This window comes from Selaginella moellendorffii, unplaced genomic scaffold, assembly GCF_000143415.4.
Source record: "Selaginella moellendorffii unplaced genomic scaffold, v1.0 SELMOscaffold_29, whole genome shotgun sequence".
Lineage (NCBI taxonomy): Eukaryota > Viridiplantae > Streptophyta > Lycopodiopsida > Selaginellales > Selaginellaceae > Selaginella > Selaginella moellendorffii.
In genome coordinates this window covers 102,664-129,831 of record NW_003314290.1, presented here as the reverse complement: position 1 = coordinate 129,831, position 27,168 = coordinate 102,664, and the positions used below count along the sequence as shown (strand labels likewise).

At 43.2% G+C, this 27,168-nt stretch overlaps 4 protein-coding genes and 1 long non-coding RNA gene across 6 annotated transcripts; 3 read left to right on the top strand and 2 right to left on the bottom strand.

The window, feature by feature from the left end:
* Positions 1 to 5: 5 nt before the first annotated feature.
* On the top strand, positions 6 to 363 carry LOC112348466. Its single transcript, XR_002993048.1, has 2 exons — positions 6 to 121; positions 179 to 363. It is a non-coding gene; the product is annotated as an uncharacterized LOC112348466 (long non-coding RNA).
* Positions 234 to 3,927, bottom strand: LOC9645985 (probable copper-transporting ATPase HMA5). Its single transcript, XM_002975790.2, has 7 exons — positions 3,678 to 3,927; positions 3,301 to 3,614; positions 1,825 to 3,216; positions 1,513 to 1,767; positions 1,341 to 1,463; positions 797 to 1,279; positions 234 to 737 (listed from the first exon to the last, which is right to left on the bottom strand). Exons 2-7 carry the CDS (start codon positions 3,604 to 3,606, stop codon positions 339 to 341), a joined length of 2,958 nt encoding a protein of 985 aa, XP_002975836.2. The 5' UTR covers positions 3,607 to 3,614; positions 3,678 to 3,927; the 3' UTR covers positions 234 to 338.
* A 27-nt stretch (positions 3,928 to 3,954) lies between these two features.
* Positions 3,955 to 5,949, top strand: LOC9645509 (pentatricopeptide repeat-containing protein At4g02750). Its single transcript, XM_002975975.2, has one exon. The coding sequence runs from the start codon at positions 3,955 to 3,957 to the stop codon at positions 5,947 to 5,949; it is 1,995 nt and encodes a 664-aa protein (XP_002976021.2).
* Positions 5,950 to 24,022: 18,073 nt separating this feature from the next.
* Positions 24,023 to 25,223, bottom strand: LOC9645984 (kynurenine formamidase). Its single transcript, XM_002975789.2, has 6 exons — positions 24,828 to 25,223; positions 24,693 to 24,737; positions 24,558 to 24,627; positions 24,413 to 24,510; positions 24,291 to 24,358; positions 24,023 to 24,222 (listed from the first exon to the last, which is right to left on the bottom strand). Exons 1-6 carry the CDS (start codon positions 25,177 to 25,179, stop codon positions 24,097 to 24,099), a joined length of 759 nt encoding a protein of 252 aa, XP_002975835.1. The 5' UTR covers positions 25,180 to 25,223; the 3' UTR covers positions 24,023 to 24,096.
* An 86-nt stretch (positions 25,224 to 25,309) lies between these two features.
* LOC9645983 (succinate dehydrogenase subunit 5, mitochondrial) lies at positions 25,310 to 26,820 on the top strand. Of its 2 annotated transcripts, none has more exons than XM_024681130.1 (5): positions 25,310 to 25,400; positions 25,463 to 25,749; positions 25,815 to 26,000; positions 26,062 to 26,378; positions 26,432 to 26,820. In XM_024681130.1, exons 1-4 carry the CDS (start codon positions 25,322 to 25,324, stop codon positions 26,116 to 26,118), a joined length of 609 nt encoding a protein of 202 aa, XP_024536898.1. In that variant the 5' UTR covers positions 25,310 to 25,321; the 3' UTR covers positions 26,119 to 26,378; positions 26,432 to 26,820. The 2 variants fall into 2 exon arrangements, with proteins under 2 accessions (XP_024536898.1, XP_002976020.1); XM_002975974.2 differs by having other exon boundaries at positions 25,460 to 25,749.
* The last annotated feature ends 348 nt before the right edge of the window (positions 26,821 to 27,168 follow it).

Here is a 27,168-nt window from a genome sequence, read left to right as displayed (position 1 = left end):
CTATGCCCAGGACAAAGCATCCACTCCCGGCAAAGAAGCAAAGGTACTTGATCAAGAGATGGGCAGTGGGCGCTCTCCAAGATAGAGCCAAGTTTATCTTCGACAACATCGAATCCACCAGGTAGTCTTCTCTCTTTCTCTCTTTCTCGCCATTCTCACTCCATCTCTTTTCCTCTAGACAAATGGCCCGGTCTTTGAAAGGTCTGCTGGACGAAGCGATCGAGCTCGCAAGAAAAGGCAAAGGATAGCAAGATCATCGGTTACTCGCCAAAGAGCTATCACCTGTACAAGTAGGTAGTGCTAGAAACTAGAAATCCAAACCTTCGATCGATCGTTCTTTAGTGGACGATGTGCTCCAGCTTCTTCGGCCTCTTGTAGTATTTGAGTAGCAGCGACGAGCACACGACGCTCACGGACGAGGCCGCCATGGCAGCTCCAGCGATCCATGGTGGAAGCCGGAACCTCGCGGAAGGATAGAGCGCTCCAGCCGCGATTGGGATTCCCAGGACGTTGTATCCCAGAGCCCAGACGTAGTTGAGTCGGATCCTCGAGAACGTCTTCCTGGACAAATCGATGGCGGTGACCACGTCCTCGAGGTGGCTCTTCATGAGAACTATGTCCGCGGCCTCGATCGCTATGTCCGTGCCGGCACCAATGGCAACTCCAACGTCCGCGGCAACCAGAGCTGGGGAATCGTTGATACCATCTCCGACCATTGCGATCACCATGCCCGCGCTCTAAAGTTTCAAAACCAAAGCATTAGTCTCGAGCTTGGAAAGAGAAATGGCCAACTTACTTGCAACTCCTTGACTCTCTCGGCCTTGGCTTTTGGATCGGCCTCGGCTATCACGTCCTCCGTCCGGATACCAACCTCTCGAGCAACCGCGAGAGCTGTGCCTCGGTTATCTCCAGTCACTATGATGCTCTTGATCTTCATCAGCTTGAGCATGGAGATCACTGCCGGCGCCTCTGGTTTGATCGGGTCTGCTATGGAGATGATGCCCGTGAGTTCCCCGTCGACTGCAACCAGCACCGCCGTCCTGGCCAGCACTTCAACGTCCTTGAGCTGCTCTGAGGCTTCCAGAGGAAGTGAGACCCCGTTCTCAGACATGAGTTTTTGGTTCCCAACCAGCAGTCCTTTTCCCATCACAACTGCTTGAATTCCCTGTCCAGGGATAGCTTTGAAATCCTCCACTTGCTGCTGCTCAAAGGGTTCTTCTGCGCTCAGACCTTTTGCATACTCGACTATTGCCTTGGCTAGGGGATGCTCGCTGTTGGCCTGCGACAACAAAACCAAACATGTTAAAATACTTGTCGAGACGGAAACACATCCCTCGTACCTCGGCACTAGCAACGATCGTAAAGAACACCTTCAGAGCAATGTTCTGAAATAGCTTCGTGTTAACAACACTCGGCTCTCCCTTCGTAAGTGTACCCGTCTTGTCGAACACAATGCAGTCAACCTGAAAATAAACAGCTCAAGTACAACTCTCTCGGACGTGAACTACTTACGTTGCGTGCCATCTCCAAAGCAGCACCACCTTTGATAAGAACACCTTGCGTGGCTCCTTTTCCAGTTGAAACCATGACAGCAGTAGGCGTAGCAAGCCCCAGGGCGCAAGGACATGCAATGACCAGCACAGCGATGCCGAATTGAAGTGCCAGTTCGAATTCGTCCATGCTCGATGGGATCCAAGACTTGGGATACCAGCTAGCTTTTCCAGCAGCAAACCACAGACCCCATGTTAAAGCTGATGCAAGAACAACCTGAAAGAAGTAAAAGAAGAACCATCAGTCACACAACAGCGAAACACATACGCGTACCATGGGAACGAAGTATCGAGATATACGATCAGCGAACTTCTGAACGGGAGCTTTGGCCATTTGTGCCGCCTCCACCAGTCTAACGATCTGTGCAAGAGCCGTCTCGGATCCAACATGAGTTGCCCGTACGTGAAGCACCCCGTTTTCGTTCATAGTTCCACCAATGACTTTGTCTCCGCCGTGTTTTGCAACCGGTCGAGCTTCACCAGTAATCATGCTCTCGTTTACATGACTCTGTCCCCAAGTGACCTCTCCATCCGCTGGCACTTTGGAACCAGGCAAGACTTTGACGATGTCGTTTCGTTGTATGAGCTGCGTACTTATTTCACGCTCGGAAACAACGCTTCCTCCCTCGTCCACCGTGAGAAGGATGGCCGTATCCGGCGTAAGACTCATAAGTTTCGCAATGGCCTCCGACGTTTTCCCTTTGGCCAGAACCTCCAGGAACTTCCCCAGCAAGATAAACGATATGAGCATGGAACTCGTCTCGAAAAAGTCCGTCCCTTCGAAGGAATGGGACGTCGCAGATCGTAGAACAGTGTAGACCGAGTAGAAGTACGCAGCATTCGTTCCGAGAGCTATGAGAACGTCCATGTTGGCCGAGCCATGTCGCAGCGCATTGTAAGCCCCGACGTAGAAACGCCACCCAATGATGAACTGGACTGGTGTAGACAAGACCCAGCGCAGTATCTGTCCGATGGACAACATGTTGATCACCTTCTTCTCGATGTGTCTCTTGATGCCCGGAGTGTACATGAACACCATCCCCAGCAAGAACACCGGAACCGTGAAGATTATGCTCCATAAGAAGAGGTTCCAGTAGTGCTTGATCTCGGTCTTCATATCCGGACGACGGTCTGCTCCCATAGCCAAACGAGCTTTGTACATATTCGCCGGTCCCGTCTGCTCGATGATCTCTATGAAACATCGCGGTCCTGTTAAGTCCGGGTCGTAAGAAACCACCACTCTTTCCTCCGTAGGGAAAAGCTCCACCTCCGTCACCCCAGCCAAAGCCTCGAGCGAGGTGACGATGTTTCGAAAGCCTTCTTGCGAATGCACCCCTTCCAGCTGCAAGTGGACCTTGTTCCTCTCCTCTCCGGCGCTGATCAACTCGGCCTCGAAGCCAACATCCTCCACAGCTTCCATAAGTTTCGCGCAGCTCACCACTCTGGGGTCATGGAGGATCTCAGCCTGCTCGGTGGCGAGAGCCACCACCGCAGTTTTCACCCCCTGGATCTTCCTGAGCGCCGCCTCGATCGAACCCGAGCACGACGTGCAAGTCATGCCTCTGACACGGAGACGACACACTGTGTTGGTCGACTGCTCGACAGGATCTTCCAAGAGGGCCGCGTCAAAGCCAGCGTCGACAATGGCTTCGCGGATAGTCTCTACCTGGGAAGTGGGAAAACAGGACAACGACGACTTTTAGATCGAAAGAAAAGTTCTTCGCTTCTAAAGAATAAAGAAAGAACTTACGTCAACGAAAGCTGGGTGAAAGACAACCTGGGCCTTCTCTTGGATCACCGCCACCGCCGCCTCTTTGATCCCCGGGAGTCTTTTGAGAGCCTTTTCGATAGATCCAGCACAGGCAGTGCATTTCATGCCCGTTACCTTGAAGGAGACGCTCTGGATTTGCGCGGCGTCGATGTCGGGCCTGGGCGGCGAGGGAGGATACCTCGGCATGGATGGATAGCGAGCGGGCAGTAGCACCGCCGCCGGATCGGGCGACGGCGATCCGTCGATCGTCTTGACAAGAACCATGTCGATGCCGCGATTCGACATTGCGAGACCTGGGATCGACGAGGAATTGAGTGAAATTCAAACAAGAAAGCCTGTGATTATGGCCACAATACCCTAGGCGCTCCAAGATCGAAGAGAAAAGGATGGAGGGAATGCGAGCTCGCGATTGCCAGTGACAGCGCCTGCGCAGCGCCACCGATCAGTCAATGCGATGCGATCATGCGTGAGCAGATGCCGGGAGCTTTGCGTTTGAAAAAACCCTCGTCCCCAATCTCTACCGTCGATTTAAATGGGCCACATTTTTAAAAACAAACGCAATACCGTATTAATCTATTTTAACTATTATATTTTAGTGCCAGTTTTGACTTTATTGCAAGCTCCAAATTCTCAATGTCTACGAATTATGCCCACAATGGGCATCTAGAAAAGATCGAGTGCGTGTGTGTGCCTGCAAATCCAGAAGATACCATTTCATGGAATAAACTTTTAGCCGCTTATTCTAGGAACGGGAATATACGAGGGGCGGAAATTTGTTTTAATTCCATTCCACATAAGAGCATAGTATCGTGGAACACAATGCTCTCGGCATATGCCCAAGAGAGGCATTTTCTTAAATCGAAGCATCTTTTTGATGTAATGCCGGATCGGAATGAGGTTTCGTGGAATGCGATGTTGGCGGCCTATGCAGAAAGTGGGGATTTAAATGGAGCAAAGGATATTTTTGATAAGATGCCCTTTTGGAGTGTAGTTTCTTGGAACTCGTTGATATCGGCATATTCACAAAATGACCAGTTCAGTGAGGTCAAATCCCTTTTCGATGGACTTCCAGATCGGAGTGTTGTTTCATACAACACTATGATTTCGGCCTATTGTCGAAACTGTGATGTTGAGTCAGCCAAGATTCTCTTCGAACAAATGCCACAAAAGAATCTAGCATCTTGGAACTCCATGCTTGCAGCATATTTCCAGCTTGGAAACATTCCCGCAGCATCAGAAACCTTTGACGCAATGCCAGAAAGGAATCTTGTATCTTGGATAACAATCCTTCAAGTATATACCCGTGCTGGGCATCTAAGTGGAGCTAAACAAGTCTTCGACTCAATGCCTCACAACACTGTTCTCGCTTGGAATATACTTTTGCAAGCTTACTGTGAGGCACATGAATCACGGGCAGTTCTCCTTTTTAGACAGATTCCTCAATGGGATCTCAGGTCCTGGAATATACTCCTTTCAGAATATGCCCGAAACGGGCATATCTATCAGGCTCAGGAACTGTTTGATTCCATGCCTGAGAGGGACATTGTTTCATGGGCAGCATTGCTCCACGCATATTCTCATGCGAACGAAATAGATACCGCCAAAAGGGTTTTTCACTCTATGCCCCAACATGACATTGTCTCATGGACTACATTGCTAGCAGCCTTAAACGAAAAACAAGCAGAGATCACATTCTTTGAAAATATGCCCGAATGGAACTTAATCTGTTGGAACGTCATGCTGGCTTCCTACGCAAGGAGTGGCAACGTGATCAAAGCAAAGACTATGTTTGACCGGATGCCCAGTCAAAGCTTAGTCGCGTGTACGTCTATGGTCACCGCATATTCGCAGAATGGTGACTTAGAGATGGCCAAATCCATGTATGATAAGATGCCCATACATAATGCCAAAGTAAATAATGCTTTACTTCACGCTTTTGTAAGAAGTGGATGTATAGAGGAAGGCATGGCTATGTTCAAATCGATGGTAGATGTGAATTTGGTATCATGGACAATAGTTCTGGAGATGCTCGTCGGGTCAGGGAATCTTCTCAAGGCTCATGGCATTTGGGAGGATATGCCCGAGAAGGGCATGTTTGCATGGAATATAATGCTGAAAGGGTATGCCCAAGCCGGGCTAGCGAGCCAGTTCTTTGAAAAAATGCCAATGAAAGATCTAGTTTCGTGGACGACGATGGTGGTTGCGCTTGGTCACGGGAAAAGATCGCTGGAGCTCTTCAGGAGGATGGAGCAAGAGGGCTTGGAGCCGGATACTACGAGCTTGTTGAGCGTTCTAGGAGCTTGTAGCCACGAAGGAATGCTCGAACAAGGGTGCTGCTTCTTCCGGTCCATGGAAAGCGATTACGGGATCACTCCTCGGCAGGAGCACTACTGCTGTTTGATTGACATTCTCGGGAAGTCCGGGCACACGGAGCGGGCCGAGGCTTTGATCCAAGTGATGCCTTGGCTGGCGGACGGAGCTTCCTGGGGGGCGTTTCTTGGAGCGTGTAGATTGCACTCTAGAGTCACGCAAGGGATACGAGCTGCGAGGGGACTTCACGAGGTGGATTATGATGATCCTGCCTCTCACTTGCTGGTGATGGATATGATCCTACATTCAAAGAACTGAAGAGAAACGAGCTTGGTCGAGAGAAAGAAATGGTAAACACTGACCAAGTTTGGAGCTATCGGTTAAGATGCAGTGTGTTGGAGATCCGTCCGAGCTAGTGAACTCAACCTTGACATCGTGGACTCTGGAATGTACATGCTACACTGCCTCCCTCTTCCTGTAGCTTTAGCAGCTAGAGCTGTGTTTCTCAGTATTCACATCTTCACTGAAAACAAATTAATATTAGATGAAACTATATTATAAAAGGGATTTTCCACAAAACTTTTCCATGTGAATTAAAGTTTGGATTATTTGTAGTTGAAAAAATTATGATTTGACAGTTGACCCAAAACCATTCAGAAGTGATGCTTTTAACTTTCTGTAGACATCCTGATGATACATACAACCACATTTGGATGTCCAACTTGTTGTTTTCCACTTTTCATGTGTGTAAAGTGGTCGAGGTGCGATCAAGCTCGCCAGTTCCCACTGCTGGTGCTGTGCGGCGGACAGTGGTGCCATATGGAGAGTTGACTGGGATGGCTGGCAGCAGTGGTGGTGTGTGTGGTGCACACGGGCATGAATTCTTCTTGCAATGAGATCTTATTAAGGTGAGAAAAAAAGAAAGACTTTGTAACTAGTTCATAAATCCATTTGGTCTAAGGGTGGGATATGGATTTCCATGAGAGCTGTTTATGCCCTATTGTTTTCTTTTCTGCCCTTTAGCTCATTTCAAAGGATTCTGACTACATTCAAATGTAATCAAATTTCTGAACAAAATTTTAAATAAGTACAACAAAATTTTATATTACTAATAGATAAAAAAAATATTTGAAAGTAAAATTTTCTCAATATATCTGTAATAAAGAATATTTTTAAAAATAAATAAATAATTTAAAAATCAAAATATATTAAGTTACCTACATAATAACTAATATTTAAAATAACTTTTATTACAATTAAAAATTGTGAGATAAATATAAACTACATTTACAGATATAATTAAAAAATAAAAAGTAACGACTGAAAAAATTAGTCATAACATAAATGTTATAAATTAATGCCACTTTAATCAATTATTTTACATAGAAGAATCATCAAAAGTTAAATTTGATATTAAATAATAAAATAAAATTAATAAAATATATTATCATTTGTAAATAAAAATAATTAAATTTATAAAAAATATACACTAAATCCTTTTTTATTTTATTTAAATTTATTAATAAATTTTGTTATTTGTTATTGAAAAATACTTTGATTTAGTTAATAACTTTAGTCAATAACCTTATGTATATTGAAGTGATTCTATATTTTTTCAACTTTAGTTAACATGTGAATGACAAAGTTTTAGTGATTAACTTGATCTGGTACTATGTGGACTTTGGAAATCAAAAATAAATTACCTAGAGTTAGTTATTAACATAATTGGTAAATGTCAGAGAACTGTTACAAGATCAGTGTTTAAAATCATTATGATTATTCCCATAACTTTTACAGAAGAGAGTGATATGTAGTTGTTTAGTGTATTATAATTTAATAGTTTACAAAAGAAGAGTCATAAGTAATATTTATAATCAACACATTTATAAAATTGATCAAATATTTTACTTAAATATTATTATTAGAAAATATAAATAAATTTTATTTACATAAGATGGGCAATTTAATGTTATAAAAATATGTTTAGTGTTACAAAAAATTTTATGAAAAAGAAGAAAATATACAAGTTTGTAAGGTAATGGAAAATAATAATATAATTGTCTATATTGACACTAATTAAAGTTTTTTGACCAAGAAGAAAAATTTCTATTTTTTTACTAGTTGCAAATTGCCTCTATCCCTGATATTAATTTATTTCTTTATGATAAAATCAGACATGTGTTTATGTTTTTATCTTAACTAATATTCTATTATAAATAAAGTTAATGAGATATAGCATGTGAAAACCTAAAAATATTAATTTTATGAGAGCTATAGAAGACTTAAATAGATAATATGGTTTACTTTAATAAATACTTTAAATGATCTTTTATTAATACATTAATAAATTTATTGAATAAGAAGTGTTTCAAATATATATGTTTATAAACATCCCTTTTAACTATATTAGTATATACATTTATAATGTTTTATTTATTTTAATTTTATCAAAAAATATAATTAATATACTGTTACTTTTTAAAAATTTATAAAATATTTAAACATTTAGATGGTTTAAGTTATGACATCCACTCATCTAGATTTCCGAATATGCTATTATACACTTTTTAGATTTTATAATATTTTTCAATTTGATATATAAATATTTTTTATTTTATTTCAAAACATTATTTCTTGTGTATTAGTTAAAGTGGGTGAATTATTTAGGATAATTAGGATAAAATATTATAATAAAATCTTGGATCACTTTTTAAAATTTTATTATACATCATGATGATTTAGAATTGTTTTGTAATTAGAGCTGTAAGTGCATGGAATATAAAAAGGCAATATAGAAAATGTGCATATCAATTAGCCTAAAAAACCTAGTTTATATATAAGAGTGAGTGGTTTGGATTGAAACTAATCCAACAGCTACCTAAATCCCACTACACTAATATTAATATATGGTAGCGTAACCATACACTTGGACCTTATATTATCCCCTCTTCTCGGAATAATGGAAGACCATCAAGGTTCTCTCATAGATGGGCTAGGATTTAGAGGAATATCAAGAGGAAGCATTAGTGGATGTGTAGGTGGTGCCAACTATTCCTGATCTTTTTGTACAAAGTATTTCAATTGTTGCACATGTATAATTTTTGGAGCTTTATATAAACCACATATTGTAAAATGGGGAAAACAAACTAATACCAAGCCATCTATTATGTACTTTGTAAGTGGAAAATGATAGAAGTTGTAGCACTATTGTTATTTTACTTGTATGTGGCCTAGGTAATCCGCTCTAAACAAGATTGCTGGAACACCACTCGATTGAGGAGAAATTATCTAACAGTAGTTGTGGAGGTGCTTACAAAAGCACTAACTTCCACCTAGCAAGTTGTGAGACACAAAATCCCTAGGCCCCAAAGTGGAGCCGGAAGGGTGCCATGTGATAGTGGCCGAAGCGAAAGCCAAACGAGCATAACGCATTCGGGCTAAAAAGCTCCGACTTGGAAGGTCGAGAGCGGGAGTGGAACTCCCAACAAAGTGCTCGAGGAGCAAGCACGAGGCAACCAATAAGCAAGGCTCCAAAAAGGGACCCAAAAAGGACCAACACATAACACGTGGAAGTGTCTGAGATGGACCCAAAGTAGTCCGATATGGGGTCCGAAGTGGAGTCCGAGATGGAGTCCGATATGGAGTCCGAGATGGATCCGAAGTGGAGTCCAAAGTGGAGTCCGATATGGAGTCCGAAATGGACCCGAAGTGGAGTCCGATATGGAGTCTGAGATGGATCCGAAGTGGAGTCCGAAGTGGAGTCCGATATGGAGTCCGAGATGGACCCGAGATGGAGTCCGAGAAGGACCCGAGATGGAGTCCGAGGTGGAGTCCGAGATGGAGTCCGAGATGGACCCGAGATGGACCCGAGATGGACCCGAGATGGAGTCCGAGATGGAGTCCGAGATGGACCCGAGATGGAGTCTGAAGTCGAGACCGGGACCAAGACCGAGACCGGGACCGAGACCGAGACCGAGATCGGGACCGAGACCGAGACCAAGGCCGAGGCCGAGTCCGAATCCGAGTCCGAATCCGAGTCCGAGTCCGAGGCCCAGTCCGAGTTCGAGCTTGAGAGGGTGAAAGCCCAAAGCGTTCGTCTCCCAGACCCTGGGGGGTTTAGTGAGCTTCAAAAGTATAGTAGGGGGAGGACTGCAGTGGAGCCAGTTTGGCCAGGAAAGGCCAGTTTGGCCCAGGAAGGCCAGACCCAGTGTTGGGTGATGAACTGACCACTGGGAAGTCCAAGACTAGAGTGAATACGGACCGACAAGCGGGGTAGCTTGGTGAAGTGTTCAAGAGCCGGCTCTAGTTCCCTCGGGAGATCGACTGGCCGATGCTCCCAGTCCAAGTGTGGGTGGCACTACCTACTTGGATACCAAGCGTGGCTCAACGGAACCTCGCTCTAAGCCCATGGCTAGAGCACCTAAGGGCGGAAGGCGGGGAGAGTACCCAGGTGGCTCGCGTAAGGCCACGGTGTTCCGAAATGTTGTCCTAAAGGCCCAGACTGTGGAAAGGAAGAGGAGCAGTCCTCTGGGGTAGTGACCAAGGACACAGTCGTGTGGTGAGGAAGTCCCAGAGGACCGTGGGACTTAGTGGTCGGGCCTGTGGGCCTCGATCTAGTGGCAGTGTTGGCAAACACGGCTAGGGGCAGAAAGGGACTTAGTGGGGACTGACAGAGGGATATTGGGGAAGGCTATTCCCCTTGTCGGTGGGCATCCTAAGGATGCTAAGGAGTGGATCTGAGATGACCACTCACGGATGGTTTGCCTAGTCTTGGAGAGCCAAGATTGTGATGCAAGGGGTATTGGACTACTAGTGTGGCAAAGGTGATTCGGCATGGCCTTAGCGTAACAAGCTGCCATGTCGGTGGTACCTTTGAGTGTCGGTCATGGGATCAGACATGTGGAGCACTTGGACCAAGTGCAAATGTTGAGTGGCATGGATGCCATTCTCAGGGCTAGCAAGTCCCAAGTCCTGAATTGGACTTATGGAGGTTGTGAATGAGACTCCTCCAAGTAGTCGGAGGTGTGGTTAAGTGACTAAAGTAGAATGGAAAATTTAGTCGCTTACACAAGTTAAGTAATCAAAAGCAATAATAAAATACTCATTGCTAGTAGTTGATTGTGGAAAAGGTTTTATAAGATCAAATGCCACTAACTCAAATAGATGAGACATTACAATTAATTTCAACCATCCTTCCGTAGCATGAGGGGGAGTATTACAAATTTGGCACCAAATGTAGCTACACATATACCGGATAACATCATGTCATATCTCTGGCCCATAAAAAGACTTGCGCAACTTCTCGGTCACATAATGATATCCCATATGCCTGCTTACAATAGAAAAATTATGGTAGGTATGGAGAAACTGTGAAATAAAGATTGAAGGCACCACCAACCATAAATGATCATCAGGATCTGTCTTCACAAAATAAAGAAAGTTGTTTTCAAAGTGATATTGAAAATATAAATGCTAGAATGTCAAGTCATCAATAAATGATGCAAGATTCTCAAACTCATCTTGAAGCCTTCAAATCCATAGCTTAATCTTTTGAGTCTTGCAAACCTCATCAAAAACAGATAAATCTTGCTCTGCACCTTATGGACACTGAATCTCAAGTACAACAACTATCATTAGCTAGAACAACATACTTATCAAAAATATGAAAAGAGAGTGAAAAAAGAAGAGGAGCTAAAGAAAGGGCATCAACATCAACCATAAAACTTCCCGAGTGATGAATAACATATATTTAAAGCTTTAAAACCCACTAAGGAATATAACCAACCAAATTTTTCCTCTTCAATAATGAAATAATGACAGCATGATCACCTTTTAGTAATGTTCAAGAACCATGTTGATATGCATGAAGTTTCTAAAAACCCTAAATTATTGCTAAATAGTCTTTTTCTATCGTGGAGTAATTTGCCCTATTGGTTATAATATACAACTTATATATGCAATGGGATGTTGCTGATTAGGCACATTTGGACTCTTTTGCATCAACACATTTTCAAGATCACTATCAGAAGCATCCATGTGCAGAATGAAAAGTTGAGTGTAGTCAAAATACGCAAAAACCAAAGAAGTCATTAATAGCTCCTTAAGATCTATGAACACCCACTCACAGTATGTAGACTAAATAAAAGATGACGTTGATGACTTTATCAATGCTTGCAATAGTCCAGTGTGATCAGAAAGATGATTTATAAAACAATTGAGATATTGCACCTTACCTAGGAAGTGTTATACATTATTCACACACTTCGGAGTACAGAACTTTAGAACAGTCATAATTTTGTTAGGATCAACTTGCAAACCCTCATGAAAAATATAGTACCCAAGATAAGTTGTTGTGAAACACAAATCCCTAAGCCCCAAAGTGGAGCTAAAAGGGTGCCACGTGGTAGTGGCCGAAGCAAAGCCAAATGAGCGTAACATGTTTGGACTAAAAGCTCCGACTTGAAAGGTCAAGAGCGGGAGTGGAACTCCGGTTGGAGTGCTCAAAGAACGAGCATGAAGCGAACAATAAGAGAGTCTCTAGAAAAGGGACTTGAGATGGACCCAAGATGGACATGAGATGGAGTCCGAGATGGAGTCCTAGATGGACCCGAGACGGAGTCCGAGATGGAGTCCAAGATGGACCGAGATGGAGTCCGAGATGGACCTGAGATGGAGTCCAAGATGGAGTCCGAGATGGATGCAAGATGGAGTCCGAGATGGAGTCCGAAATGGACCGAGATGGAGTCCGAGATGGACCCAAGATGAAGTTTGAGATGGACCTGAGATGGAATCAGAGATGGAGTCTGAGAAGGACCCGAGATGGAGTCTGAAGTTGAGACTGAGACTGAGATTGAGACCGGGACCGAGGCCGAGACCGAGCCCAAGCTCGAGTCCGAGTCTGAGTCTGAGTCTGAGTCTGAGTTTGAGTTCGAGTCTGAGAGGGTGAAAGCCCAAATTGTTCGTCTCCCAGACCCTAGGGGGTTTGATGAGCTCCAAAAGTATAGTAGGGGAGGACTCTAGTGGAGCCAATTTGGCCAAGGAAGGCCAGTTTGGCCCAGGAAAGTTGTACCAAGGTGTTGGGTGATGGGATAACCACTGGGAAGTCCAAAGCTAGAGTGAATACAGACTGACAAGCGGGGTAGCTTGGTGAAGTGTTCAAGAGCTGGCTTTAGTTCCCCTGGGAGATCAAATGGTCGATGCTCTCAGTCAAAGTGTGGGTGGCATTACCTACTTGGACACCTAGTGTGGCTCAATGGAACCTTGCTCTAAGCCCATGGCTAGAGCACCAAAAGACGGAAGATGGAAAGAGTACCCCTGAGGCTCGTGTAGGGCCACGGTGTTCTGAAATGTTGTCCCAAAGTCCCAGATTGTGGAAAGGAGGAGGAGCAATCCTCTAGTGTAGTGACTAAGAATACGGTCACATGGTAAGGAAGTCTCAAAGGACAATGAGACTTAGTGGTCGGGTCTGCGGGCCTTGATCCAGTGGTAGTGTTGGCGAATACGGCCATGGACAGAAAGGGATTTGATAGGGACTGACAAAGGAATATTGGGGAAGGCTATTCCCCATATCTATGGGCATCCTAAGGATACTAAAGAGTGGATTTGGGATGACCACTCGTGGACGAATGGCTCAGTTTTGGAGAGATGGGATTGTGATGCAAGTGGTATTGGACCACCAGTGTGGCAAAGGTGAATGGGCATGGCCTTAGTGTAACGGGCCAATATGTCGGAGGTACCTTTGGGTGTCGGTCGTGGGACCGGACACGTGGAGCACTTGAACCAAGTGCAAAAGTTGAGTGGCGGGGATGCCATTCTCGGGGCTAGCAAGCCCAAGTCCGAAATATGACTTATGGAGGTTGTGAGTGAGACTCCTCCAAGTGGTCGGTGGTGTGGTTAAGTGACTAAAGTATAATGGAAAATTTAGTCGCTTACAATTTGGTATCTGAGCTGTTCCTTAGTTTGACCTTTATTGGTGCTTAAGTATATCATCACTGGTGTTGGCATTGGAAGGTTTTAGAAGTGGACCTATCCTTGAGGAGTAGCAAGTCGGAAAGACATGGGCTCTCCAGTACAATTCAGGTATGAACTTGTAGATGAGGTGGTGGATAGAAAAGGGCGAATAAGGGAATGACTTTGGGATCTTGGGAACAGTATAAAAGTTTCCTTAGAGAGTTGAGGATATGATCCAAATGAGCGTTTGACTTAGCAAACTGGCTATTGTAGTTGTGGTAGGCAACTATAGTTAGGATCACGTGAAAGATAAAGACTCCAAAACAATAAATGAGTCACAAGATTATCCTCATATAGTTGAGGCTGGTGCTCATGAATTTGAGACTGGAATTAAGGACCGTGAGAGGTCAAATATGGATGAAGACATAAATTTTTGAAATGGTAGCTGGAGCTACTTTGAATAAATGTTGGAACAACTCTAGGAGTTCGGGGTGTACTTAGAGGATGAGTTTATATTCTCATCATATGGACAGATAGTCCTAAGGGGTGAAGGTAGCCCATAAAAGAACAAAAAATAATCAAGTGTTGGGATAACACTTGTAATGGTGGTCTTGGTGAGTAGGACATGAATACAAAAAGTTGTATTCTAACAAACTGGCACCTCAAAAATAAGACCTTATATGTCGTGGGATTAATAAAGTCCAAGAAGCTAAATGACTTGATTGGAGTCAAGGAATGGTCCTAAAAGATTGATGGAAGCATTTGGACTAAGGTGTGTAGTGCTTATGGAGGATGGGGAGGATCATAAAATCCAAGTATAGGAATAGTGGGTATCTCAGTGATGGCAGAATGTGCCATACTAAAGTCATAGGAAAGGTGTTCCCAGAAGAAAGCAACTTCAGTTTAGAGTTGTGTGCGAATGCTATGGGGTAGTGCTAATGGATAGTTAGCATGAGAAACAACTCTGTTGGTCTTGGCAAAAACTTAGACACAAATGCAAAGTGTTACAAAAGTAGGCTTGTGGAGTTGATGGTGTGTGTAAGCAACTAAATTTTCCATTCTACTTTAATCACTTAACCACACCATCGACCACTTGGAGGAGTGTCACTCACAACCTCTATAAGTCCTAGATACTACTTTCTTCAGACTCATTATGCCATCGCATAATCACAAATCATTTCCCTTAGGTGTTTTTCCCACTTGGTCACCTTGACCAAGCCACACTATCATCAATGCTTCAAACCAACACTTTGATCACAATGACCCTAGGGGCATCCCCCACATTTGGCAGTGCACCCAAGCTAGCCCTTTCGGCTAGGGGTCTATAGTAACTGAGATTGGGTGTCCCCATTTCATTCACCACATCCTTGGTGCCACTCTCACCAAGTGTTCAAGTTATATATGTCGAGCCACACTAAGCAATCTAACTGTGCATCACGACTCCGAGGCATCCTTCGTTTGGCAGTGTGCCCAAACCAGTCTCTTCATTGAGAGTCCATAACCACCGAAAAATGAGTGTTCTCATATTCCAAACCATCACCACGCCCTAGTGATTTTGGACTTGAACCCAAGCACTAGAGGGTCGGGACTTGAACCCAACCTCTGTATATGCATCTACAGATGACATCACACAAGATGTTTGGCGTGACTCCCCACGTTAGTGCACCAACATATACTTAAAACGCACTATAGATCACAACTTAGGAACCTAGTTCCTCCGCACTGCCAAATCCTCTCACTTGGCAAGTTTGTGATCATGCATGGACTCCTCCATACTCGGCCCCATGGGCCACCCCTTTCGAAGTTAGCAGCTTTGACTAGGGGATTTGTTCCCTTGATTTGCCAATCTCACTTAGCAAGTCATTTGGCCACCGTAACATGGTTCATGAATAAGCGTGAAAGTCTTTAACCATCGACTTTTGTTCAAAACCCTCTCTTTGAACACTTGGGAATTACTTCCCCAACCTTGATAGCCTCGCCTCATGACCAGCTTCAAGACCACGCTTCTGTTGCGCCACTTTGATTTTGCGCATTCTAGGAACCATTTACACTTGGCTTTCTAGGTAGTTATCCACCTAGAATTGTCTTTGGGAACGTTCAAGGAACTCTGTTCCTTAACTTGTTAAGGTTTCTCCTTCGCAAGCTCTCTACTCACCATATGGTCTAACATGGATTATTCCACATTTTAGACTCTTCATGACCTCGTGGTTGCTAGTAACAACATCCTTGAACACCCTCTTGATTCTCCACTCCCAACTTGCATAACCACCATTGGTTATGCCCTTCGATTTCTATGGTTCAGTTCCATCCCAATACTATTTGCCTTTTGGCCTTATACGTTTCCTTTGGTTATTCTCCTCCAGACTAGGAGGATAGCTTTGCACCTTCTACCATGCCTTAGCAAGTATTCATAGGGATGAACCTACCCAATAACTTAGGGAATGGTCCCTCAATCTGGACATGCTCACTTTATAATCCCACATACCGGGATTAACATTGCTACTTATGGGCCTCTATTTGCCCATTATTAGCCTTTGCTAAAATCCCATTTTTGGCTTTGTCCAAATCGGGTAGGCGGATTTTTCCCGTCTCCAAAACCTTGGACCTTTGGATAGCACCTCCTATCCATCATTTGCTAGGGACTTAGTCCCTTGGGCCTTATAAAATGCCCTCGTGACACCAAACACCACTTTCTGGTGTTTTAGAGTGTTTAAGTGTCCCAATGATGGCCTTCTTTGGCAATGAGCATTCCTTTTACAATATTGACTTACTATTTTGCAACATAAGTAGTTTCTCCCCCATAAGGGTATATCTAACTTCCTTATCCCCATAAGAAGTCTTAGGTATTTACCTTCTACCAATTTAACCAATTATTTTGCACTTTTTGCTTAGTTGCCTTATAATTGTCAAGTCCTACAACTCATTGCTGGTGCTTTCACACCTCCATCATTATTTGGGTCACCACACTCTAACCACTTACCTTCCAGCTTAGGCTATGCCATTCCCATTTCCATTGAAATTCCTTTGGAAGTGGTTCTCATGAACCCGCAAACTTGACCTCAAGGTAGCATGTCTTGGCACACTTGGTGTTTCCACACCATCAACTCCACGAGCCTACCTCTATGACACTTCTTACTTTTGTCTAGGTCTTTGCCAAAAACCAATATGATTGTTTCTTATACCAATTATCAGTTAGCACTGCACCATAGTGTTCATACACAATTTTATGCCAAAATTGCTTTCTTTTTTGGGGAACACCTTTCCCACGACTTTAGTATAGCACATTCTGCCATCAATGAGATACCCTTCGTTCTCATACTTGGATCTTATGATCCCCCCCATCTTTTGTGGGGTACAACACACCTTCGTCCAAATGCTTCCATTAATCCTTTAGAATTATTCCTTGACTCTATTTGAGTCATCCAGCTTTTTGGACTTTGTCATCCAACGACCCGTGAGGTCCTACTTTTGAGGTGCCAGCATTTATTAAAGGTAGCCCCAGCTACCATTTCAAGGACTTGTGTCCTCTTCTATATTTGACCTCCCACGGTCATCAATTCCAGTCTCAAATTTATGAGCACCAGCCTCAACTATATAAGGGTCATCTTGTGACTCTTTTATTTTGGAGTCTACATCTTTCCCGTGATCCCAACTGTATTTGTTTATCACAACTACATCAGCTAGTTTGCTAAGTCAAATGCTCATTTGGATCACATCCTCAACTCTCTGAGAAAACATTTATATTGTTCCCAAGATCCCAAAGTCATTCCCTTATTCGCCCTTTTCTATCCACCACCTCACCTACAAGTTCATACCTGAATTGTACTGGAGAGCCATGTCTTTCCGACTTGCTACTCCTCAAGGATAGGTCCACTCCTAAAACCTTCCAATGCCAACACCAGTGATGATATACTTGAGCACCAATAAAGGTCAAACTAAGGAATAGCTCAGATACCAAATTGTAAGCGACTAAATTTTCCATTATACTTTAGTCACTTAACCACACCACCGACCACTTGGAGGAGTCTCACTCACAACCTCCATAAGTCGTATTTCGGACTTGGGCTTGCTAGCCCCGAAAATGGCATACCCGCCACTCAACTTTTGCACTTGGTTCAAGTGCTCCACGTGTCCGATCCCATGACCGACATCCCAAGGTACCACCGATATCTCTGCTTGTTACACTAAGGCCATGCCCCTTCACCTTGGTTACACCGGTGGTCTAACACCATCTGCATCATTGTACTGTCTCTCATAGAATGGGCCATCCATCCATGAGTGATCATCCCAGATCCACTCTTTAGTATCCTTAGGATGCTCACAGACATGAGGATTAGCCTTCCCCAATATCTCTTTTCCGGTCCCCACCAAGTCCTTTTTTTGTCCCTAGCCGTGTTCGCCAACACTGCCACTGGATCAAGGCTCACAAGCTTGACCATTAAGTCCCATGGTCCTCTGGGACTTCCTCCTCACATGACCGTATCTTTGGTCTCTACACTAGAAGACTACTCTATGTGGGCATCCTAAGGATGCTAAAGGGTGGATCTGGGATGACCACTCATGGACGGATGGCCCAGTCTTGGAGAGACGGGATTACAATGTAAGTGGTGTTGGACCACCGATGTGACCAAGGTGATTGGGCATGGCCTAGCGTAACAAACTGGTATGTTGGTGGTGCCTTGGGGTGTCGGTCATGGGACCGGACACATGGAGCACTGGGACTAAGTGCAAAGGTTGAGTGGCATGGACACCATTCTCGGGGCTAGCAAGCCCCAAGTCCTGAGTGGGACTTATGGAAGTTGTGAATGAGACTCCTCCAAATGGTCGAAGGTGTGGTTAAGTGACTAAAGTAGAAATGGAAAATTTAGTCGCTTACATTAGTTTAGTGAACCAACAAATTCTCACCAAACGATCCAAGAGATTAATAGTATGAGGAATAGAGTACACATCCAAGATCATCACTTCGTTTAATGGACGATAGTCGCTGCAAAAATGAATACTCCCATCAAACTTTGTCGTAAGATAAAGTTCACATGCCCAAGAACTCTGCAACTTTTGAATAACACCCTTTTCCAAGATCTCTTTAATATTTACATGTAAAATATTTATTTCTTTGAGTGACCAATGACAAATAAGAACCTTGATTGGACAAGCATCCCCAGTTAGAATCAGATGAAGCATGGCAATCTTAGCCTCATACAATAGGTCAAATTCAAAAAGATTGACATACTCCTTCATAAGCCAATCAACTATTATAACACAAAAACCATCAGAGGGATTGGAAAAAAGAAGAGTAGAATAAGATGGAAATATAAGAGGAAGTAATAAGAACACAAAAGTTGTAGCACATGTGGTTTTTACCCTTTATCTTATGGTGGTTTACCATAAGATAACACCACGAAGTGGAACCTAAACCCTTTTTTATGCCACATGTCATATACCACATGTCCATAGGACAGTGGTGTAGAACCCAAGGTTCAGGGCCTTGGGCCATTGAACAAAGGAATAGTGCCAAAACACATCTTATCTCTCTCCCCTTAAGCCAATTGGAAAAAGGGCAATTGTTTAGCCCTTAGTGGCTATTTTATCCCCATTTATCCCCCAAAGTTCTAAGGATCCACGATGATAGTATATCTAAATTTCATCCCATGATCACATGCACTACAGTTTATGACTTTGATATTGTCCATCTATTGATCTTTGAATTTGGGCCAATATAGGCAGACTGGTTTCGGCACTTCGTGTGTATGGTGAAATCTTTAGTCATGGGGTAGCTACTGTCGACTAGTCACATCACCCACCTCTTTGTGGATGTTCCTTATTCTGTTAAAAGGGTGTAACCGTGTAAACAACTCTAACTGCCTGTTTACAGTAGTCTATCTAAACCTTACTGACAGGTTTGGTTTCTTTGCTTAGGAGGGTTGGGGCCTCTGGCTTCTCTCTCTATGTCCCTGCAGGCAAAGGCGTATCACACTTTTGTAAGCTGGGTGACTCTTAGAACAATAAGGGTGGTTGATTCAGTTGGTCATTTCCTTGTCGACGACGGCCGGAAGGTCTCTGAGCTGGTAATGCATCCGCGTTAGACAAAAAAGTTACCCTTAACGTTGGTGCATTTCTCACATAGTGTGAGTACCATGAACTTTTTTTGGAGTTGTCTTCTTGGTGGTATTCTAGACTCGAGTATGCATCGACGAGGACGTCGATCTTCCCTAGGGGGGGAGAGTGTTGCAAATGTGACTTCGGATATCGAAAGTTACATGTCGGCTAGTCCTTACAGACACTATTACCTTACTGCCATGATGGCAGGAGGTTGGTATTGCTGGACCTTTTATCAACCCCTTTTGTTCAAGTGTTAGTAAACTGGATTTTGCATCTATACTTGGCAAGATGAGCATAAGGAAGGAATTCCTAGGGATAGTAGGGATAGTGGGTAGGTCGGGCATGGCCGACCAACCTGAGGCATAATCTAGCTTCCGCTTACGTGCCTGTCCTTGTTCTGCGTCCGGCTTGGGTCTAAGCCCAAGTTCCATTCCATGCTAGCTAGTGGAGTACCCATGTCCTCGCGTTAGGCCACCGGTATGCCGAAATAGTGCCAAACTCCGTTTAGCTCCATTTTGCGTGCTAGTTCTGGCATTGGGATGCTTGTTGCTCCAGGACTGTTCCAAGTCGCTCCGGCTCTTGTCCCTTCGCTCCTTGGGCTGTATCTTCAAGAGTTGCTTCGTGGACCGGTTCCGTCACTCCTTGGCTCCATACTTGGGAGTATAGTTGGTATTGAAGCAAATGGCACAGGTTCGATTCCCATTAATTAGTGGCTACTTAAAAATATAATATACCCTTGAGCAAGATATATTCTTACCCCTAAATTTGAAATCATACATATTGGACATCCATATGTACGTCCTTCCTCTTGTGTGGAGTATCCATGGACAAAGGTATTCACTGTGGGACTACGGTACAGGTGGATGACTAGTTGCCTCACATGGAATAACTAGTCTACACAATGGAAGGATTGGTAGATTGAGTGTGGAAATGGAGGTGTTGGTTCCCCTTGGCTCAGTAAGGGTTGTTAGTCAATAGTTAATGAGGATATTTACATCTTTGAAGGGGGGGTGAGTGTAGCACATGTGATCATGGGATGAGATTTGGATATACTATCACTGTGGATCCTTGAAACCTTGAGGGATAAATGGGGATAAAATAGCCACTAAGGGCTCTCTCATTAAGCAATTGCCCCTTTTCCAATTGGCTTAAGGGGAGAGAAATAAAGTGCACTACATAGACAATGATATCTTAGAAACTTAATTATCAGTGAATAAATCTTAGATGAGAACAAAAAAGTATTCCAAGTAAGTTATCATCTGATAAACTAGTAGTATAGTATAGAAACCACCAAAATCATCATTTTCGGAAACATAGGATTGACCATCCAACAAAATTCAATAGCAAATATATCATCACGGAAACTCAATGATGAAACTTAACTATCGAAGATAGGAGACAATATGCCAAACAACTTACTAAAGATAACTCAAAGAACCAAAATATTATCGACTAACAAGCACATTACTTGCGAATGTATTACCCGAAGGAAATAACATCCCAATCTATCAGAACTAACCCGAACAATAATCAATAGAACAGAATGGATGCGGTAAGACCAACAAACACCTATTTATGACAACTATCACACTAGCCAATTCGAATAGATCTCAGCCAACAACACCAAAGAACTCAAGTTGCCTAAGCAAGTGTCAGTAACATCCTACTAATGTCTCAAACCCAAAAGACCAATCTAGAGCAAACCACAAATAACATGTGGTATTGCAAAAAGTTATAAGCTATCAAAGAGAATAACTAACCATCATGAAAAATCATGAATCATCCCATCAATGAAGAGATGCATAATTATTGTCAAAGAGGAATTCACCATCCCAAAGAACGGCAACTCATTCCATATCAACAACAATTAAGCAAAACCTTTTGACAAGGATAATCAACTATCCTAGATGATAGTCAATCATCACTAATGATTGCCAAACACAAAGCCAACTTCAACATCGAAGTTAATGAGCAAAAATGCCTTCCCCAACAACTTCTAACAAATGGACCACAAGCATGAAAACTTAAGGAACTAAAAGCTTGAAGAAGCCTATAGCTAAGTCTTGCCTAATAATGATCACAAATCTTGCATGAACTAATTTCAATGCTAAAGAAGAAATCATGGTATAACCCACAACATCCTTCTCAACACATCCATAAGCTAAACTTCATAATGCCAAAGCTAATGAAGAGCATACCTACATCAATCCAAAAGTTATGCATAACGAAGTTATGCTCAACAAGTGATCACTAAACCATCCTCCATGAATCCATATTTTAGCAAGACGTAACTCACTAAATAATAAGCACAAGAAAAATTAATAATGATCGAGATATCCCAATTCAAATCCAACAAGGATTCAATCACTTTAATATCAATCACTAACTCTTCCTCTTATAAAGTTAGTATAGTCCATGACTAAATCACTTTACAAGGAAAAGCCAAAGCTCAACCCCTACTAAATAATCTCGTCTAGAATATGACTAACTCAACTTACCACTTAGCTCATTTGATCGCTAACATAGTTGCTAACTAGCAAATGCACAAATGCCAATAACACTAAACCATAGCCAAATCATCAACACTATTTTCATTGAGATTAATGAAACTCGACATCAATCTTTCAAAAAGACATCTCATTTCACTCAACTCTCAACATCAACAATGTCAACAATAAGGCATCACTTCAATGCCATCAACACCATAACAAAGCTAGAAGAAAGCACGAATGAATCATCACTCAAAACTCTTTAGTAAGTAAGCTAATCAAAGTCAAAGATACTTTAATCAATATCCAAGATCAATCCTTTAGCAAAACTCAATTACAGATAACACTTCATCAACGAGTGATTCACCATGTCCAAAATTTAATGAAATCCAACACTACAAACTAAACGCAACCAAATGATATTGACAAAGGTAGAGTTGACATGCCAACATGGAAAAACCATGTCTTGGTGTCCAAACTTTCCACTACAACAGCACCAATAGGACATTGTTGACACTAAAGTCTCCACCTAGGAATGGAGGTTGCCAATCCGGAAAATACTAACAGCACCAATAAGTGTGACTAACTTCATCACACACCTAGCAGCAAATATCATGACCACGACCATATCCTCGCCTTTCTCCTTGAACTCAAGCAATAACAACATCAACCTTCATTAAAACAAGATCATCTCCCACATGAAGTAGAACTGAAAGATGTGCAGTGAGAAGTGGAAAAAGTGACATCTCATAACGTTGTACCAAGCGAAGGACATTGTTAAGGGTGGCTCAAGCAAGTGCATGTATAAGTCCTACAAGATTTTAATAAAGTACTAGCCACAACATTTCTAGCTTGATCCACTTTGACATATTTGGCTCCGCACAAAGCAAGAGGCTTCGGAAATGAACACCAAATTGCATTACCGACTCAAATGGCATTTGACAAAAATGATATAATTGTTGAAAAGTATCATCATAATGGTTAGCATATCCAAATGTGTGTTTGAAGATATTTGGGAAAAGATTCCAATCTTCATGGGTGGCTATGCTCAAACCATTGTACCACTGCAATGCCATCCCTTGGAAACATGTGGGAAACTCATGCAAATGTCAAACATCATCCCAAGAATGATATGTGGCAATCATCATGAAGTGATCAAACTAATGGTACACATCATCCCTAGGATTCCCACGAAAGAACTCTGGTTGAACGTAAGGATTAGCACTAAGAGTAGGAGGAACTGTACCACGTGCCTTGAATGTTGCCATCAATTGAATTTGGTTGTTCAATTACAATTGTATAGCATTGAGCAATTGCATCAATTGTTGTTCCAGAGTTAAAAGAGGAGGAGACTACTACTCTGCCATGAACATGAATGAAAAGGAAAGAATAAAAGAAAAAAATGAAAAAAAAAATAGAAGGAAAGGGAAATCTAGACAATACAAAAAGCTATATTTAAACCAAAATTTTGAATGGAAAAAATAAAAGAAAGGAAATGGAAAAAGTTAGATCTAGACGAAGATTTAAACCAAAATCTCAAATCCAAACACTCCTTAAAGACAATTAAAGTATATAAGTGCATGGAATATGGAAAGTGAATACGAATGGTCCAAATTGAAACTAATTTGGCAATTACCAAAATCCCATTACACTAATATTAACATATAACAATAGTCACTTGGACCTCATTAAGCCTACTAAAATATCTTTAATAACTTTGTAAGAAAAATATGAGTACTAAACCTAATACAATAAAAAAATGAGTGCTATAAAAGAGCTGTATGCACAATACATACAGTGAAGTCATTTGATAAAGAATTCTAATTACACCTTTACCAATATTCACAAAAAAAAAAATGCCAACTCAAACTCATATATATATATATCGAGCAAGTGTACAAAGAGCAAACACTGACCAAGTTTGGAGCTAATCGGTTAAGATGCAGCGTGTTGGAGATCCGTCTGAGCCAACCAGCCGAAGAGGGAGGCAGTGTAACGTGTACATTCCAGTGTCCACATTGTCAAGGTTGAGTCCTTCCACAAGGATCACTCCCTGTTCATTAAATCACGACTTACTCGAAGATATCCAAAATAAGAAAATAAAAGCCCATTGTTCCTGACCTTCCTTAGAAGAGCCTTGTGACTTCTCGCTAGAGCTTCATAAACTGCAGCGGACAAGTAATCCACTCCTAACGAAACTTGTTTTAAGGATCCCTGGAGCAAAACTTGGAATGAAACATTACCAACTAGTTTGATTTGAGTTTTCTCGGCTATATACTCGGCCCCTTCTCCTGTGATCGCCGTGTAGTCAGTCACAAACTCTGGTTTCCACATGAGCCGCCTGTATGAAACAAGTTAGCAATCGCCTGAAACTTGAGAGATTTTCACCTGTCCGTGTTTAAAGTTCTAAAGAGAACACGCTTTACACCTTGAGGAACTATCTCCTTGATCACACTCCCTGGTTTATACGTGAAAAGAATCAAACAAAGTAAAACATGGAACTTGAAAGTTGCAAAGCCAGACCTGATATATTTGTTTCTCTGGGAGCTTCCACAACGAGCACTGGCCCTGGGAGAAAGAACAAAAAAAAAGAAAGAAAAAAAAAATCCATCAGCGAAAGCTAGAACTATAGGAGAGCTCGATCGATCCACACTTAACCATTGAGAATGCCGAGATCCAAACCATTGCTCGTGTCCACCCCAGCAAGGAAGGCATCCTCCAAGAAGTGGCTGGGCGAATCGACGTGCGTCCCTGTGTGCACGCCCATCTTCTTAAGCTCGGAACCATTGGCTATGGATCCATTGGCAATGCTCTCCACCTGATGGACGAGCTTCCCCAGCCCCCTGTGGAAGGATTCCCAAACCGGCAGCCCTTCCCTAAATGAATGCGTAATATCGATGATCCTCGCGTTCGTCGCGCCACTGCCGCTGGTGCACCATTGCTCGCTCTGGGCGATCGATTCGGCCCCAAGAACAAGAACAAGGGTTAGAACGATCGCGCAAAGCTCCATCGCGAACAAGAACTGTAGGAGGGAAATTAGTTTAAGGCACACAAAGGTCCACGTAGACACTGCTCGTCGCGAGATTCGATCAGACGACGTCAATAAACAGCAAAATTAGGGTTCTTGCACAATTAGGGCTTTTTCCACTCTCATGGCATCGTCACTTAGCGCATTGCGTCACTGGCGCGCGTTTGCTTCTCCCAGCTCCCGGAATCGCCAAGGATCATCAGGTACTAGAGTTTTCTGGAATTCAAATGGCGCCCCGAAATTTATGTTGGAAATGCCGCAGTAGCTGCGAGTAATCTGTGGAGGCGCGGCTTTGCCACGGCGGGGACGATCCCAGAGTGCTCGGATCCGGCCATAAAAAAGGCATTGAAGCAGCTCTACGCGATCAACTGGTACGATATCGATGAGAAGACGGCCAACATTGTCGAGGGGACTTTGAGCACCGGCGAGGGTACCGCCGATCACACCATTCTCAAAGATACGTGGTCGTCCGCCCGTGCGGTGGAGACGTTTTACGGCACTCTGGACGCGCTGAGGAAGTCTATCGACGATTTAATGGGATTGTCTGGAGAGGTACGTTTCATTGTTTCTGGGAGGGAGTTCTTGGGCATGACTTTGGTTTTTGGTACTCTGTGAAGAACACTGGACCTCTTCCTGACCAACACCAGCGTGCTTTGGAAGCGGTACACTCCAAGTACGTGAAGTACCTGTCGTCCTTTGGAGAACACGAGCATTCCTTGAAGAAGAAAGTGGAGCTGGAGCTGGGAAGTACGCTCGTCCTCCTCAAACAAAGAGTCTCCGGGCTTCCACCGAAGTGGGGAGATGTAAGTTCGTGTTTTCTTCATTGGTTTCTTACGTTGAGATATGGAACTTTGTGTTTCGCAGGTTGGCTTGCTTGGTACTTCAGGACTTAGTGGCTCGTATATCGAACAGAGGGAATGACTTCTTCCGGTTAACAAGCAATAAAAAAGTCCGAGTGAGCGTATTCTCTTTCCATCTCTTGACAGATTTGAGTTCTCTGGATCTTCCAGCACACAGGATTCATGGCGTCATCCATTCGTTGCAACTCCCTGGAGCGATGATACGCAACTAATCAGACAAAAATACGTGTGCTCCAGACAGGATTTCTACACACTTTCATGGTGGTTCTCCAGAGGGACCACGGCTTTTTCGTCGGGCTACAAAAGCAAACTTTCTGCGAGGTAAGACTCCGTCCTAGTTTGTTTTGTGTCACGCTATTCGCACTGCGTTACAGGAAGGACGATCGACCCACCAGCATTGCTCGAGCGCTAGCGACGCGAATTTAAGAAAAAAGTTTCATCTCTATCACTGCTCGAGAGATTCCTGGCTTCACCACCGCCCTCTACGTCCTTTAACCTTTTTTTTCGTCTAAAGGTTTTAAAACTCGAGGGCTCGTTTTCACTGTGCCTGTGAGGCACCCTCGACCACCATAGCCCGGGATGTCGACTCGTCCATACGCTGACGTGGCGGGAACGGTAAAAAGTGAAGCTTTGGTAAAAACGAGGGGGAACTCACATGCTATACGTATAGCAACGGGTATAAATCTGTGTGTCAGTACTTTATGGTTGGGTGGATTGTGTGTGCTTGGGAAAAATTTGGAAACCATTGCAAGGTTTGATATTAGTCGTATTGATGTTGATGTTGGAAAATAAAAAATCGTCGTGTAGGTATGTAAAGAGCTTTGCTCTTTCATGTGTTGTGATGTTCTATACGCCGGGAAAGAGACGTCCAGTTCCAGTCGCTACAGGGCTCATACGCGTGATATACGCTTGGTAATACATCCCATGCCAGCCAATCTCCCCAGATGTTAAAGAAACGTTATATTGATAGGAAAATGGTCATGCATTAAATCACACAACATAGTTCATTTACATTTCACTGGCATTGATAAACGGTCTTGGATCGCCTCCGTCCGAGCTCCAGGCCATCATGGCCGTCACCGCCGGCTGCCATCCTGTCCGTGCGATCGCA